Source organism: Pongo pygmaeus, chromosome 2, assembly GCF_028885625.2.
Source record: "Pongo pygmaeus isolate AG05252 chromosome 2, NHGRI_mPonPyg2-v2.0_pri, whole genome shotgun sequence".
In the NCBI taxonomy this organism is placed as follows: Eukaryota; Metazoa; Chordata; class Mammalia; order Primates; family Hominidae; genus Pongo; species Pongo pygmaeus.
Genome location: NC_085930.1, coordinates 55,171,266 through 55,184,473, shown reverse-complemented (window position 1 = coordinate 55,184,473; position 13,208 = coordinate 55,171,266). Strand labels below are relative to the sequence as shown.

The following is a 13,208-nucleotide window of genomic DNA, read 5'->3' as shown; positions in this document are numbered from 1 at the left end:
TATAAATGGAATCATACAACATGTTGCCTTTTACGACTGTCTTCTTTTACTTATATTTTCAAGGTTCATCCATGTTGTAGCATTTGTCAGTACTTGATTGCTTTTTATTGACAAATTTTATTCCACTATACCAAAGTTTGTTTACACATTAGTCAACTAATGGACATTTGGGTGGTTTCCACTTTTTGGCTATTATGAATAATGCTGTTATAAACATTTGTGTACAAGTTTTTGAGGAACATGTATTTTCATTTGTGGGGTATATACTAAGGGGTGAAATAACTGGGTGATATAACTCTCCATTTAATCATTTAAGGAATTACAAGACCATTTTCCAAGTGGCTGTAACATTTCACATTTCTATATATGAGGGTTCCAATTTCTTCACATCCATACCCACATTTGTTATTCTTTTTGATTATAACTGTCCCAGTAGGTATGAAGTGGTATCTCATTGTAGTCTTAAGTTACATTTATCTAATGAGTAATAACGAGGATCTTTTCATGTACTAATTGGCCATTTGCATATCTTCTCTGGAGAAACATCTATTTAGTTCCTCTGCCTATTTTTTTTTAAGTAGGGTTATGTCTTTTTATTTTTGAGTTGTAAGAGTTCTTTCCTTATCTGATATGTAATTTGCAAATATAGTCTCCCATTCCATGAGTATCTTTTCACAATCTTGATGATGTCCTTTGAAGTACAAAAAAATTTAATTTAGGTGAGGTCCAGTTTATCCATCTTTTCTTTTATTGCTTGAGCTTTTGGTGCCATATACGATGTCACAAAGATTTACTCCTATATTCTAAGAATTTTATAGTTTTAGCTCTAACATTTAGGTCCGTGATACATTTTGAGTTATACTAGTATACTTTATGTGGAAAGGATCCAAATTCATTCTTTGGCATGTAAATATCCAGTTCTCCCAGCACCACTTGTTTAAAAGACTATTCTTTTCCACACTGAGTTGTTTTAGCGCAATACAGAAAACCAATTGACTGTAAATATGAGAGTATATTTCTGGACTATCAATTCTATTCCACTGATCTAAATGTCTGTCCTTATGCCAGCACCACACTGTCTTAATTATTACAGCTTTGTAGTTAAGTTTTTAATCAGAAGTATGAGTCATCCAACTTGGCTTTTTTTTTTAAAGATTAGTTTGCCTACTCAGGGTCCCTTAAATTTCTGTATGAATTTGAGGATCAGCTTGTCAATCTCTGCAAAGACCCCAGCTGGGATTTTGTTGGGGATTGTGTTGAATCTGTAGATCAATTTGAGGACTACTTCCATCTTAAAAATATTAAGTCTCTCAAACCATGAACATGGGATGTCTTTCCATTTATTTGGGTCTTCTTTAGTTTCTTTCAGTAGTGTTTTTGCAATTTCCAGAGTACGTTTTAAACTTTGTTATTCTTTTTGATGTTATTATAAATGGAATTTTCTTCATGTTTGCATTATTTATTGCCCATTTATCTTGCATACTGCAAAACTGTTCAACATTTTGTCTAATAGGGTATGTGTGTGTGTATTCCTTAGGATTTTCTATATACATGATCATGTTATCTGGGAATACAGTTTTACTTCTTTTGCCACTTATTGTTTTTCCTGCCTAAATTCCCTAATGAGAACCTCCAGTAAGTACAGTGTTGAACAGAAATGTCTGTTGAAAATGGACATCCTTGTCATGTCCTGGCGGAAACGCAGTCAGCCTTTCACCATTAAGTCAGATGTTAGTTGTGGGTTTTTCATTTAATGCCCTTTATCAGGTTGAGGAAGTTCCTTTCTATTCATAGTTTCTGAGTGTTTTTATAATGAAGAGGAGTTGCATTTTGTCAAATGCTTTTTCTGTGTTTACTGATGTGGTTATGTGTTTTTTTCCTTTATTGTATTAACATGGTGAATGATGTTGAGTCAGGAGTCCTAACCTTACATTTTTAGCATATATCCCACTTGATCAGAGTCTATAATTTTTCATGTCACTGGATTCATTTTGTAGCAGTTCTTGAGGATTTCTGCATCAATATTCCTAAGGGATATATATGGGTCTGTAGTTTTCTTGAGATTTTTTTGGGGGGGTTTTGGTATGAGGATAATGTGGCCTCATCAAATGTATTGGGAAGTGATCCCTCCTCTTTTGTATTTTGGAAGAATTTGTGAAAGGTTAGTTCTATTTTTTTCTTTAAATGTTTGGTAGAATGCACAATTGAAGCCATCTGGGCCTGGACTTTTTCTTTGCAGGAAGTTTTAAAATCACCAGTTCAATCTCCTGTTACAGGACTTTTCAGATATTTTATTTTTTCTTGGCTTAGTTTTGATAATTTTTCTAAAAGTGTGTCCATTTCATCTGGTTTATGTAATTTTTGGCATAGAGTTGTTCATAGTCGCTCCTTGTATCCTTCGTGTGTTTGGCCACAGAGGTCTGTCTGGTTATCTTAGTGGTCAGCTAGTAACTGGAGAGACTAATAAATGCCTTTAAGTTTATTAAGTGTTTGCCTACGGGCTGTGTGTGCATGTTGGGGCACGTCTTCTACCCTCAGGCAGGCAGTCTGCAACACTGCCTTAGCCTTCTGATATAGTTTGGATCTGTACCCCCACCCAAATCTCATGTTGAAATGTAACCCCCAGTGTTGGAGGTGTGGTCTGGTGGGAAGTAAGTGGATCATGGGGGTGGATTTCTCATGAATAGTTTAGCACCATCCTTCTTGGTGCTGTCCTCATGATAGTGAGTTCTTATGAGATCTGGTCGTTTAAAAGTGTGTGGCACCTCCCTGATCTCTCTTGCTCTTGCTCTGGACATGTGACATGGCAGCTCCCCCTTCGCCTTCCACCATGATTGTAAGTTTCCTAAGGCCTCCCTAGAAACTGGACAAATGCCAGTATCATGTTTCCTGTACAGCCTGAAGAACCATGAGCCAATTAAACTGCTTTTCTTTATAAATTACCTAGTCGTAGGTATTTCTTTTTAGCAATGCGAGACTGGCCTAACACACCTTCCATTCGTGCTTGGACAGAGACTAAATGTGAGGTGAGAGCTTAGAGACCTGTCAGGTTTTTCCTGGAAAATGTGTCCAACCTTACACATATTACATTCTAGAAATATGTCAGAGCTTTCCGGATGTCAGGATGGACATCTCATTCCCCAGCTTCTTGTTTGACCCAGCTGTTACCCACTCCATGTTATGTCAAACAAGTGCTGCTGATTATTTTCAACAAATGCACCAGGGAAAACACTGTTTGCAGTGAATAAACTCCAAGTCAGGTGAAAAAAGACAAGCCCTGTGAGTGGGGTTTCCAGTGAACTGTCAGACAAGTCAAATAGTAACAATTCTCTGCAGCTGGAAGTTTTGGAGAACTCTAAACCCATTCTGCCTTCTTCAGTGCCTGCAAGGCTGCTGGTTTTCAAAGCAACTGTGATTTGTGAGGCTGTTGGTTTTCAAGGCTATTGTGAAGCTGAAAGAAGACAGGAATAAAGCAAGTTAAAACTCCACAAGACTTGCTGTCCTACCATGATTTCAGTCTTTTTTTTTGGATAAATGCTCCTCGGATTGTCACAAATGCCTGGTAATTTTCCAGAGTTCTGGAAAAGTTGCTTCTGCCAACTTCTGGCAGTGTTATCATTGCTTTTAGGTAAAAATGGATTTTCAGAGGTCCTTACTCGTGACACACCAGAATTTGGAATCTCTATTTGTGGTTACCTGCCACATGGTCTTTTTCATAAAAGGCCTCATTTATTTCGTTTTCTAGGGCTATAAATCCCAGAAAGCTTTGCCTGGATCTGGTAAACACAACATCAGTGCCACCTAGTGGAAAGGAGATAAATTAACTGCTTTTAGCTTGTTTCTTCTTTTAAAATGTGGATAATGCAGTGTTTCTTGTACCAAAGTTGATTTGAGGGTTAAATGGAAAAGCAAATATGGGAGCATCTGGTAAGATGCTTGAAACACAGCAGGCTCTCTAACTGTTAAGTTTATTTTTTTTTTGAAATATTATGTAAAACGTTAACTTTGATAAAACTTCTAGAACACTTTTCAATTTTACCCCTAATGTGGTCAGGATTTCTGACAAAGGTAATTATGCAGTTATGAGGCCATGGGAAAAGTCTATGAAACTCTTCAATAGATTTTCATAGCACTCAGGATTAAGACACAATTATTAAATCCTGTGATCCTCAAATTTTAGTGTTTTAGTGTTTCGTGTGAATCAGAGGAATGCTTTGTTAAAACACAAATCATTAGGCTGTCTACCTCCAGTTTCTGCATCCACAGTTCTGGAATGGAGGCTGGGAATTCGCATTTCTAACAAGTTCCTAGGTGATGCTGCTACTGCTGGTTCTGGACTATACTTTGAGAACCTAGGAGTTTCTCTCCCCTAAGATGTGGTTAAATATACATAACATAAAATTTACCATTTTAATTATTTTAAGTGTACAATTCAGTGGCATTAAGTACATTTACACTGCTGTGCAACTATTACTACTATCCATCTCCAGGACTTTTTCATCTCCCCAGAGAACCACTGGTTTAATGTGACCTACAAGGCCCCATCTCACACAATGCTATCCCATTTCTCCTTTGGCAGGCACTTACAAAAGGAACAAGGTTAACCGGCAGCAAGCTAGAAGGACTCTGCTCTTTAAACAGAAAAAGAATCAATAATTATTTCCTAAGACAGCTGTCCTTTCCCAACCCTCCTAATTACAGAACAAAGGCAGTTTAGGAGAACAGAAGACAAACCGCCTCTCAGCTAGCTCAGTTTGAGAAAAAATAAAGCAAACAATGCTAACATGTATACCTACTATCAGTGACATTGATGTATGCTGGAGTAATTCATTCAGCAAAGTACTTCCTATGTGCCAGGCATTGTTTTAGGCAATATTCAAAAAAGATAAAAATCTGTGCCAATAGAACTTGCATTCTACTGGGGAGAAAGTTATATATATGTTAGATACCAAGTGCCAGAGAGAAAAAAATTAACAATGGGGACATGAAGTATGTGTTTGGAATGGGCTGTGTATGAAATTTTACATAGGGTAGTCAGGAAGTCCTCTGTGAGAATGTCACTCTTGAAGGGAAGCAAGGGCTAGCTATGCAGCTATCTGGTGGAAAAATATTCCAAACAGAAAGAATTATAAATGCAAAGACCCTAAAAGATTCTAGAGCCCATAAAGAGGAGGCCAGTATGGCCAGAACAGAATGAATAATGGGAAGACAAGTAGAATTTGATGTGAGAGAGGTACCGAGGTAGTCACGGAGGGTAGGGACTTGGAGACATGAAAGGTTCACCTAGATCAGACTGTATGTCCCAACTTTTTCTTACTACAACTTCATATTGTATGCTAATAACTTTTACCTCCCTACAGTATAAATGCTGATTAAAACATACACAAATATTATCTTATTATAGATATTAGAATAATAGACTAATGTAAAAATATTTTTTTAAAGACGAGGTCTTGCTTAAAAAATATTTTTAAAAATGTTATCACTACATAGTGAAACCCCATCTCTACAAAAAATTCAAAAATTAGCTGGGTGCAGTGGCATGTGCCTGTGGTCCCAGCTACTCAGGAGGCTGAGGCAGGAGGGTGGCTTGAGCCCTGGAGGCAGAGGTTGCAGAGAGCTGAGATCCTGCCACTGCACTGCAGCCTGGGCGATAATGCCAGACCTTCTCTCAAAAATAAAATAAAATAAAATTTAAAATTTAAAAAAGTTATCACTAAAAAATGTCTGAAGTATTTGATGTGGTCTTGGTTTTTATTTTGCAATTATAACAACATGAAAGCATAAACAAGCTTTAATATCATTACTAAGACCTTCGTTTTCTCTCAGAGAGACAGAATATACTGACCAGACGTCCAAGCAAGAAATTTTCCGTCCTCTGGGGGATCACGATTAAAAACATACAAACCAAAAGAAAAACAGCCCTTTAACCCTCTAGCTGGACTTAACAGCTTGTCCCCGGCTGACCAGTTCTGTGTCTCCAGGGCCCTAGCAGGAAGTTAAGATGAAGCCTCACAGCTGTCTCTAAGGCTCTGGGTGGCAAACAGCTAATCGTAAGAGTAAAGGTTCTTAAACTTTTTTATCTATCGAAATCACCTGGGGCACCCTGTGAAACAGATTACTGGACCCAAATGATACAGTAAGTATGGACAGAACTTGAGAATGTGCAGTTCTAACAATTGCCCAGGTAACGGTGAAACTTCTGCTATGGGGGACCCATAATCTGAAAACCAGTGCCTTAGAAATATCATTGCTAGCTGAAGGCTATAGTGGTCAGCCAGGGTGAGGCTGGTTAAAGTACCAGCTTCTCTCCTGGTAGTCCCCTCCTTTCCATAAATATCCTTTCCAATCCCATGGTAGACAGTGAGGAAAGGTAGGGATGCTTTTTCTTTCTCAGAATCTTTCAAGGTCCGCTTGGAGAAAACTGTAGGTGATGTGACTGGAGATATGACAACTCTTCGGGAATCAGAGAATCAATATTACAACCCACTCCCCAGAGTGTCTATCTGAAACTCTCTAGGCCTTAGCTGTTGACCTGGGCTTTGTGACAGAAACAGACTCCCTATATCCGTTTTCTCATCCTTCCCTGCAGGCTTGGAGAAATACCAGTCTTCCTTCATTCTTAAGTAGTAATCCCTCTGCTGAGGGATGTCGTACCAAACTTATCCTTATTTTCCACTGCCTTTTTCCTGCCAAATGTTATCTCCCCCATCTTTAAAATCAAAACTAAAAAACGTATTTTTTTTTTTTTAGAGACAAGGTCTCACTTTGTCACCCAGGGTAAAGTGCAGTGGAGCGATCACAGCTCACTGTAACTTTGAACTCCTGGGCTCAAGCGATCCTCCTGTATCATTTTCTGGAGTAGTTGGGACCACAGGCAGATGCCACCATGTCTAGCTAATTAAAAAAATTTGTTTTGTAGAGATCAGGTCTCGCTGTGCAAAAACCTTTGTACCACCAAGTTGTTATACACCATGTTATTATGTAAAAAGCTTTTAGTAAAACAAACTTTAAATGATGAAAGTAACACTTGCTCATTACAGAAAATTTGGAAATTAAAAAAAGATGTGAAGAAAAATAAAAGCACTCATAATCATACCACTTAGGGATACCAACTTGGTGCATTAATATTTCTTTTCAGACCTTTCCTATACTTACATACAACATATACATTTTTCATAATCAGATAATACTGTATCTTGCTATGTCACAAATACTTTCCAAGATATTAATACTTTTAATAGCTGTACAAAACCTAACACACAGCTATAACCTGAATGTAGTAATTCCCTACAACTTGATTTGTTTCCAGTTTTTCAGTATTATAAGTGATGTTTCAATGAACAGTTCTCTACATACATCTTTGATGGTATTTCTGATTATTTTCTTAGAACAAAATCCTGGAAGTGAAGGGTAAAACGGTATGAACTCCTTTACGTTTCCATATATCCACCTTATCTATCTTATCTTATCTATCTATCTATCTAAACTACTTTCCAGAAAGGGTGACTACTTCTCTATCTATCTATCTATCTAAAGTACTTTCCAGAAAGGCTGACTACTTCAGTAACTTCTACTAGTAGTTAATGAGAATTCTGTCTTATTACTCTACAATAACACTGAAGGTCCACTATGTTGGACAAAGCATTCACTTGTTCTCAACAGGTCCTATTAACAAAATTCTTATTTCCTCTTTTTCATAGCTCAAATGATTGAATAAATGGCATGTATCTACTACTTCACTTCACCACCCACACTTTATTTTGCTACAATGTTTCCTTCTCCAATCATTTTACTAAAATTACTCTACCAACATTAGTGACCTCTTTCTAGTCATATGAATACATTTTTTTTTTTTTTTGAGATGGAGTCTTGCTCTGTTGCCCAGGCTGGAGTGCAGTGGTGTGATCTCAGCTCACTGCAAGCTCCGCCTCCCGGGTTCATGCCATTCTCCTGCCTCAGCCTCCTGAGTAGCTGGGACTACAGGCGCCCACCACCACGCCCGGCTAATTTTTTGTGTTTTAGTAGAGACGGGGTTTCACCGTGTTAGCCAGGATGGTCTCGATCTCCTGACCTCGTGATCCGCCCACCTCGGCCTCCCAAAATGCTGGGATTACAAGCTTGAGCCACCGCGCCTGGTCATGAATACATTTTTTTAGATTCTCATCATTAGCCCTTCTGACTCTACTCTTCCCATTTTTGTGGCCATTTGATTCTACTGATCTCATCTTTCTACAAGGATTCAATGCCTCCTTACATTGTACCACCATATTCTCTCACTTCATCTCCAACCTCTATGACCAATCTTCTTTAATGTCTTCTTTCCCAGTTCCTATTATTTATACCATGTCATACCTCCAAGGCTTAGTCCTTGCTTCTATTCTGTGCTACTCTCTGGAAGGACTCCTCCATTCTGTTTTAAAAATCAACTCCAGACTAATTGCTCCCATATCTTTATCTTTATAACTTTACTCTTCCTTTGCCCTCAGATCTTCAACCTCTCACAACCTATAACTCAGTGCCACCTAAACCTACTCAATAATGCACCATCTTCTCTGCCAAACTAACACAAATCTTTGATGGTATTTCTGATTATTTTTCCAACTTTCTTATTTCTGACAATGAGGCAATACTTCTGTAGTCCTCAACATTAAAAAACTTGTCTTTAAGTCCTTCCTTACTCAGTATCTCCAAACTCATCCTTTCTTCAAGACACTTCCTAAATATATTCGTTATTTCCATCATCACCTCACACATCAGTTACTGTAATATCTTCATAGGTAGCAGCAAATCAACTGGTATGTAGTTGCTGTGTTAATTTTCCAGAAATGTTTCTTGTGTTACTTCTCCTGCTAAAAGGTTTTTTTGGTCCAAATTCACTCGGTTCAAACTTCTCCAAACACTACACTTTATCTCCTATTACCTCCTGATCAAAGCCCTAAGGTAATCTTTCCTCTCTCATATCCTTTTTCAGACTCATTACCGTCCCTACATGTACTCACATCACTCTCACACCCCTTCGTTTCAATGGAGCCTTCAAGAATCTCAGAATTCTTGAAGCCAATGGTATATTATATATGTTTGTTTGTTCATTGCAATAAATCAGCCCTAGGAGTGGGGCAGTCCATTCATCTTAGAGCCTTCACAGTATACATACAGGGCATCCATTGTATACTCAATAAATACTTGCTTGGTAAGACCTGGAAAGGAGCGATAAGCAAAGCCAAAGGTGGGGGTAGTTAAAATGGGTATGTTCTCATTTAGGTTTGGTTAGCAAGAACAAACAAAAAGAACAATAAGGTGGCAGAATGCGGTAGAAATAAAATCAGAATGGGAGCCAGGGGATATTGGCTATGTCCCAGGTCTGTACCTGTTTGATCCTTGGCAAGCCGATTCCCTTCTTGGCCCTTAAGTTTCCTCATCTGTAAAAATTAAAGGACTAAATTACCTGACTTCTAAGATACCTCTCTACTCTAATGCTCTGAGATGTGGGTTAAACTAAAAGGAAGGCAGCCCATAGTCCATTACATTGGTAACAATGACGGTAACAAATTCATTTTCAAATCTGACCAGTCAACAGAGTTTAGGGCAGCAAAACTTTCTTTCAAGAAGAAACATTCTTGTAAGGTCATTCCATTCCTTTGAACTAATAATCATTCTGTGGAAAGATACACTATCCTAAAAGTTATATCTATTTTATTCTTTCAGGAGAAAACAGGTGTGAAAACTCACCTTATATTTGCAGCATGTTCCAAGATATTTCCTAGCATCCTTCATCCAAAAAATATGTATTGCCTGTCTACTATGAGCTGAACACCAATAAGTGGTAAGGATTGAGTAAAAACAAAACAGATCCAGTGTTTACCCTTACGAAACCCAGCATAGTGTGGGTAAATGGCCATTTAGTTCCTAATCATCTGTATCAGTGCTTTTTAACTTAAAGAGCATGAACTCCTCTGAGTAGCAGATATAAAATATGGACCCTCTCTCTCAAAAATGGTATACAATCATAAAAATTTGAGAAGTTCACAGGACCTCTCAAATGTGGAGGTGTCCAGTACCACAAGTTAACAACCCTGATCTTTATCTACAACTACATCTACAAAACAACAAATTTGAGCTCATAAAAGCCTATATTATGTTTGCTATATTGTTTGCTAAGGGAGTATACCAAAGATTTCCAACAGAAACAAAAGTAAAGGTCCATCATTTATAAGGTTAAGTTTTGATTATCTGAAATTTCACTTACCTAGAGAATCTTATTCCAAATATTCTGGATAAGTAAGGTATGCCTAGATTATGCTTCTTTTCTTTTTTTTTTTTTTTTTTTTTCAGAGACAGGGTCTCACTCTGTTGTCCAGACTGGAATGTGGTAGCACGATCGTATTATAGCTCAATGCAGCCTCAAACTTCTGGGCTCAAGTGATCCTCTTGCCTCAGCCTCCTGAGTAGCTGAGACTATGGGTTTGAGCCACCATGCCCAGCTAATTTTAAAAAATTTTTTTTGTAGAGACAGGGTCTTGCTAAGTTAGCCAGGCTGGTCTCAAACTCCTGGTCTCAAGCAGTCCTCCAGTATCAGCCTCCCAAAGTGCTGGGATAGCAGGTGTGAGTCACCACACTGAGCCTACATTTCTATTTGATCTATCATTCCTTTGGCTAAGGCTGCTTATTAAAGCAGTCTTCTTTCTTGAAAAGCCATTTGCACATGAAGGTGTACTTTCATTTCAGAACTAAATCTGCATTTCATGACTCTTCCATTTCAGATTAATGAGATCCAATTAGTCATGACAAATTCACACACGCACAGCCCCTGAATGAACAGCTTGAACAACAGCAAAAAGTATAAAAATTCCAGAATTAAAGGGTACCCTCTCCTGGCTCTAACATTTTCTGGCAAAGGGATCCTGGACAAGTCATCTCAGACCTATGTTTCTTCATTTATAAAGTGTGGGAGGAATAAGACTTACCTGAGAGGGCTGCTATGAGAAATCCATCCAGCAAAATAATGTATATGAAAGTGTTTAGCTATGAAGTGGGTGAAACGTAGTAGGTTGTTGCGGAGTTGCTCACAAAGCATCAGACATTCGTGGAAGATCATATGGAGAGAGCTGCTCATATAACATCCTTAGTGTGCTATTAAAAATTTTATATCTGAAGTAAAATAAATTGTTCTTGAATCACTCAAGGAATTCTGCTTTGGTTAAGTGGTCAATAGTGAAGTTTTTACACATCAGAAGTTTGCAGAGATGCAAAAATAAATTTATGCAAGATGCATAAATATATTCTCAAAGCAAGAAGATGAACTACTTACAATATACTCAGTATTAGTTCCAAGATGTCAAAGTAATTCCAAGATGTCAAAGTTCTTTTCATGCAGTCCATTTTAACTTTTTTACAGAGCAATGATCCTTTCACTTGCCTTGTTGAAAAGCTTTATAATGTTAATAGGATGTACAGAAGATATTTTAGGTGAATTAGTTCAACAAAACTGACAAAATCAATGAAATCATAGTATTGAGGATTTTAGTGGAAGAAGTGTTTGCTTTTAAAGGAAGTAAATATAATACTACTCTCTAGTTTGAGACATGTTTTCCAGTCCATTCTCCACTGGAACACCAGATAAGCTGTGTAAAGGATAATCCTGAGGTGGGGAAGGTTATGTATCAAACTTGTGAAACTATGCAACATTCACTCTTTTTTTTTGTATTAACTTCATTTACATTTACAATATACATTTATGTTATTTGAATAGCCAAGTTTGGGGCTATTTTTCCTTTAAAAATTGAATTAACAACTTTTTAATAATGTAGTGCGTGCCATTGAACAAAAGATCTCTGGTACCTAGAAAAGAGTCAAAATGCAAGCCCTCTGATTTCTCAACCCCTACTATGCCAAGGCTCTGCTGGTTCTCCCCCCAAAAAAGAATTAAGCTTTCATTACCTAAGTCCAAAATAGTCATCACACAAATGTCTACCACCAAAACAAACTGCAGATCCTTCAATTACACTTTCCTCCAAGAAATGCGAATCAATTAATTGCATAAGTGTTTAAAAGTAATGTAGCCTCCATTTTAAGAAAACAATTATTATTAATCTGTAAGACCTAAATCCTTGGCCTAATCAGACATTTAATGAGTGGGGAAACTTCAGACTGGAGGTTTTCTGGGATAAACTCCAGAGAGGAAGGAGCAGGGGGAAGAGGGAAGACTCAAGGAGAGCAATAGATAGGGGAGGTTAGGGTGGAAAGCTGAATGCATGGGTAAAGGGGAGGTCTAGGGATAGTAGGTGCTTTGCAGACTGAGCTCAGGGGAGGCTGAGGACGGGGGTGGGGAGAAGGGTAGGCGCGTGGGCAATTAAGTTGGTGGGAGCTGGGTGGACGGAGATGAGGGTAATTCACGGGCAGTCTCCAATGTCTATCAGCAGCTGCTCACCTAGTTCTCTCCCACATGGCCACTAAGTAGGTAGGATTCCGAGGAACCGAGAAAGTGCGTCGTGGAATGGAGCCACTCCGGGGCCCAGGAAGGCTTCAGGATTCCCCCACCCGCAGCGGCCGGGCCAGCTCCCCTACCTCCCATATCCCGACCGACGTCTCACCTGCTGCCAGGCGCAGACCGCTGAGGCTCCCCATGGCCACCTACTACTCCGCCGACTAGCGCAGAACTTCGCCGGGGACGGTAGCGCTGGTGAGCTCAATGTCACCCAGCGTTGGAGTGGGAAGGACGCACGCGGCGCCGGGGGGCGGGGCGTGCGCGACGCGGTGTACAGGCCTGCGCCAGTGCCGGGCGTGCAGGACGTGCGCGACGCGCTGGAGACCGGCGGCGCCAGCCTAGTGTCCCTGGCGCCGCGTCCTGAGCCAGCCTCGGAAATGGTCCTGTTGAGTGTGGCGCCGTGGGCCCTTGCCCTAGCGGATATGTATCCATGGAAGTATCTGTGTGAAATAGAAAGGAAATGTGCAACTTTCGTGAGCTGTAAACTCCCGAAATACACCAGATAAACCAGTATTCCAATATGCCGCTCTTCCAGTGTTTTCAATGAACATATGCTTTTATCAGAAAACACGTAATTGGACTCAGTGCTCAGTGGCCCTATCTCTTGTTGGAGCATCCTTCAGGCTAATCTGAGAAATTAACATGTATGTTTTCAATTTGTTTCCTATCTACCTATTTTCTAAAAACATTTGATCATCTCCATCCTAAACACTTTACTCAT

At 39.1% G+C, this 13,208-nt stretch overlaps 1 protein-coding gene across 1 annotated transcript in view; it reads right to left on the bottom strand.

The window, feature by feature from the left end:
* The window catches only part of FAM162A (family with sequence similarity 162 member A), a 28,421-nt gene that overhangs the window by 14,834 nt on the left and 379 nt on the right, over window positions 1-13,208 (bottom strand). The window contains exon 2 of the mRNA XM_054481090.2: window positions 12,594-12,927. Within this exon, the coding sequence (XP_054337065.1) occupies window positions 12,594-12,627 (34 nt within the window). The 5' untranslated portion in view covers window positions 12,628-12,927. The remainder of the gene's footprint in view (window positions 1-12,593; window positions 12,928-13,208) is intronic.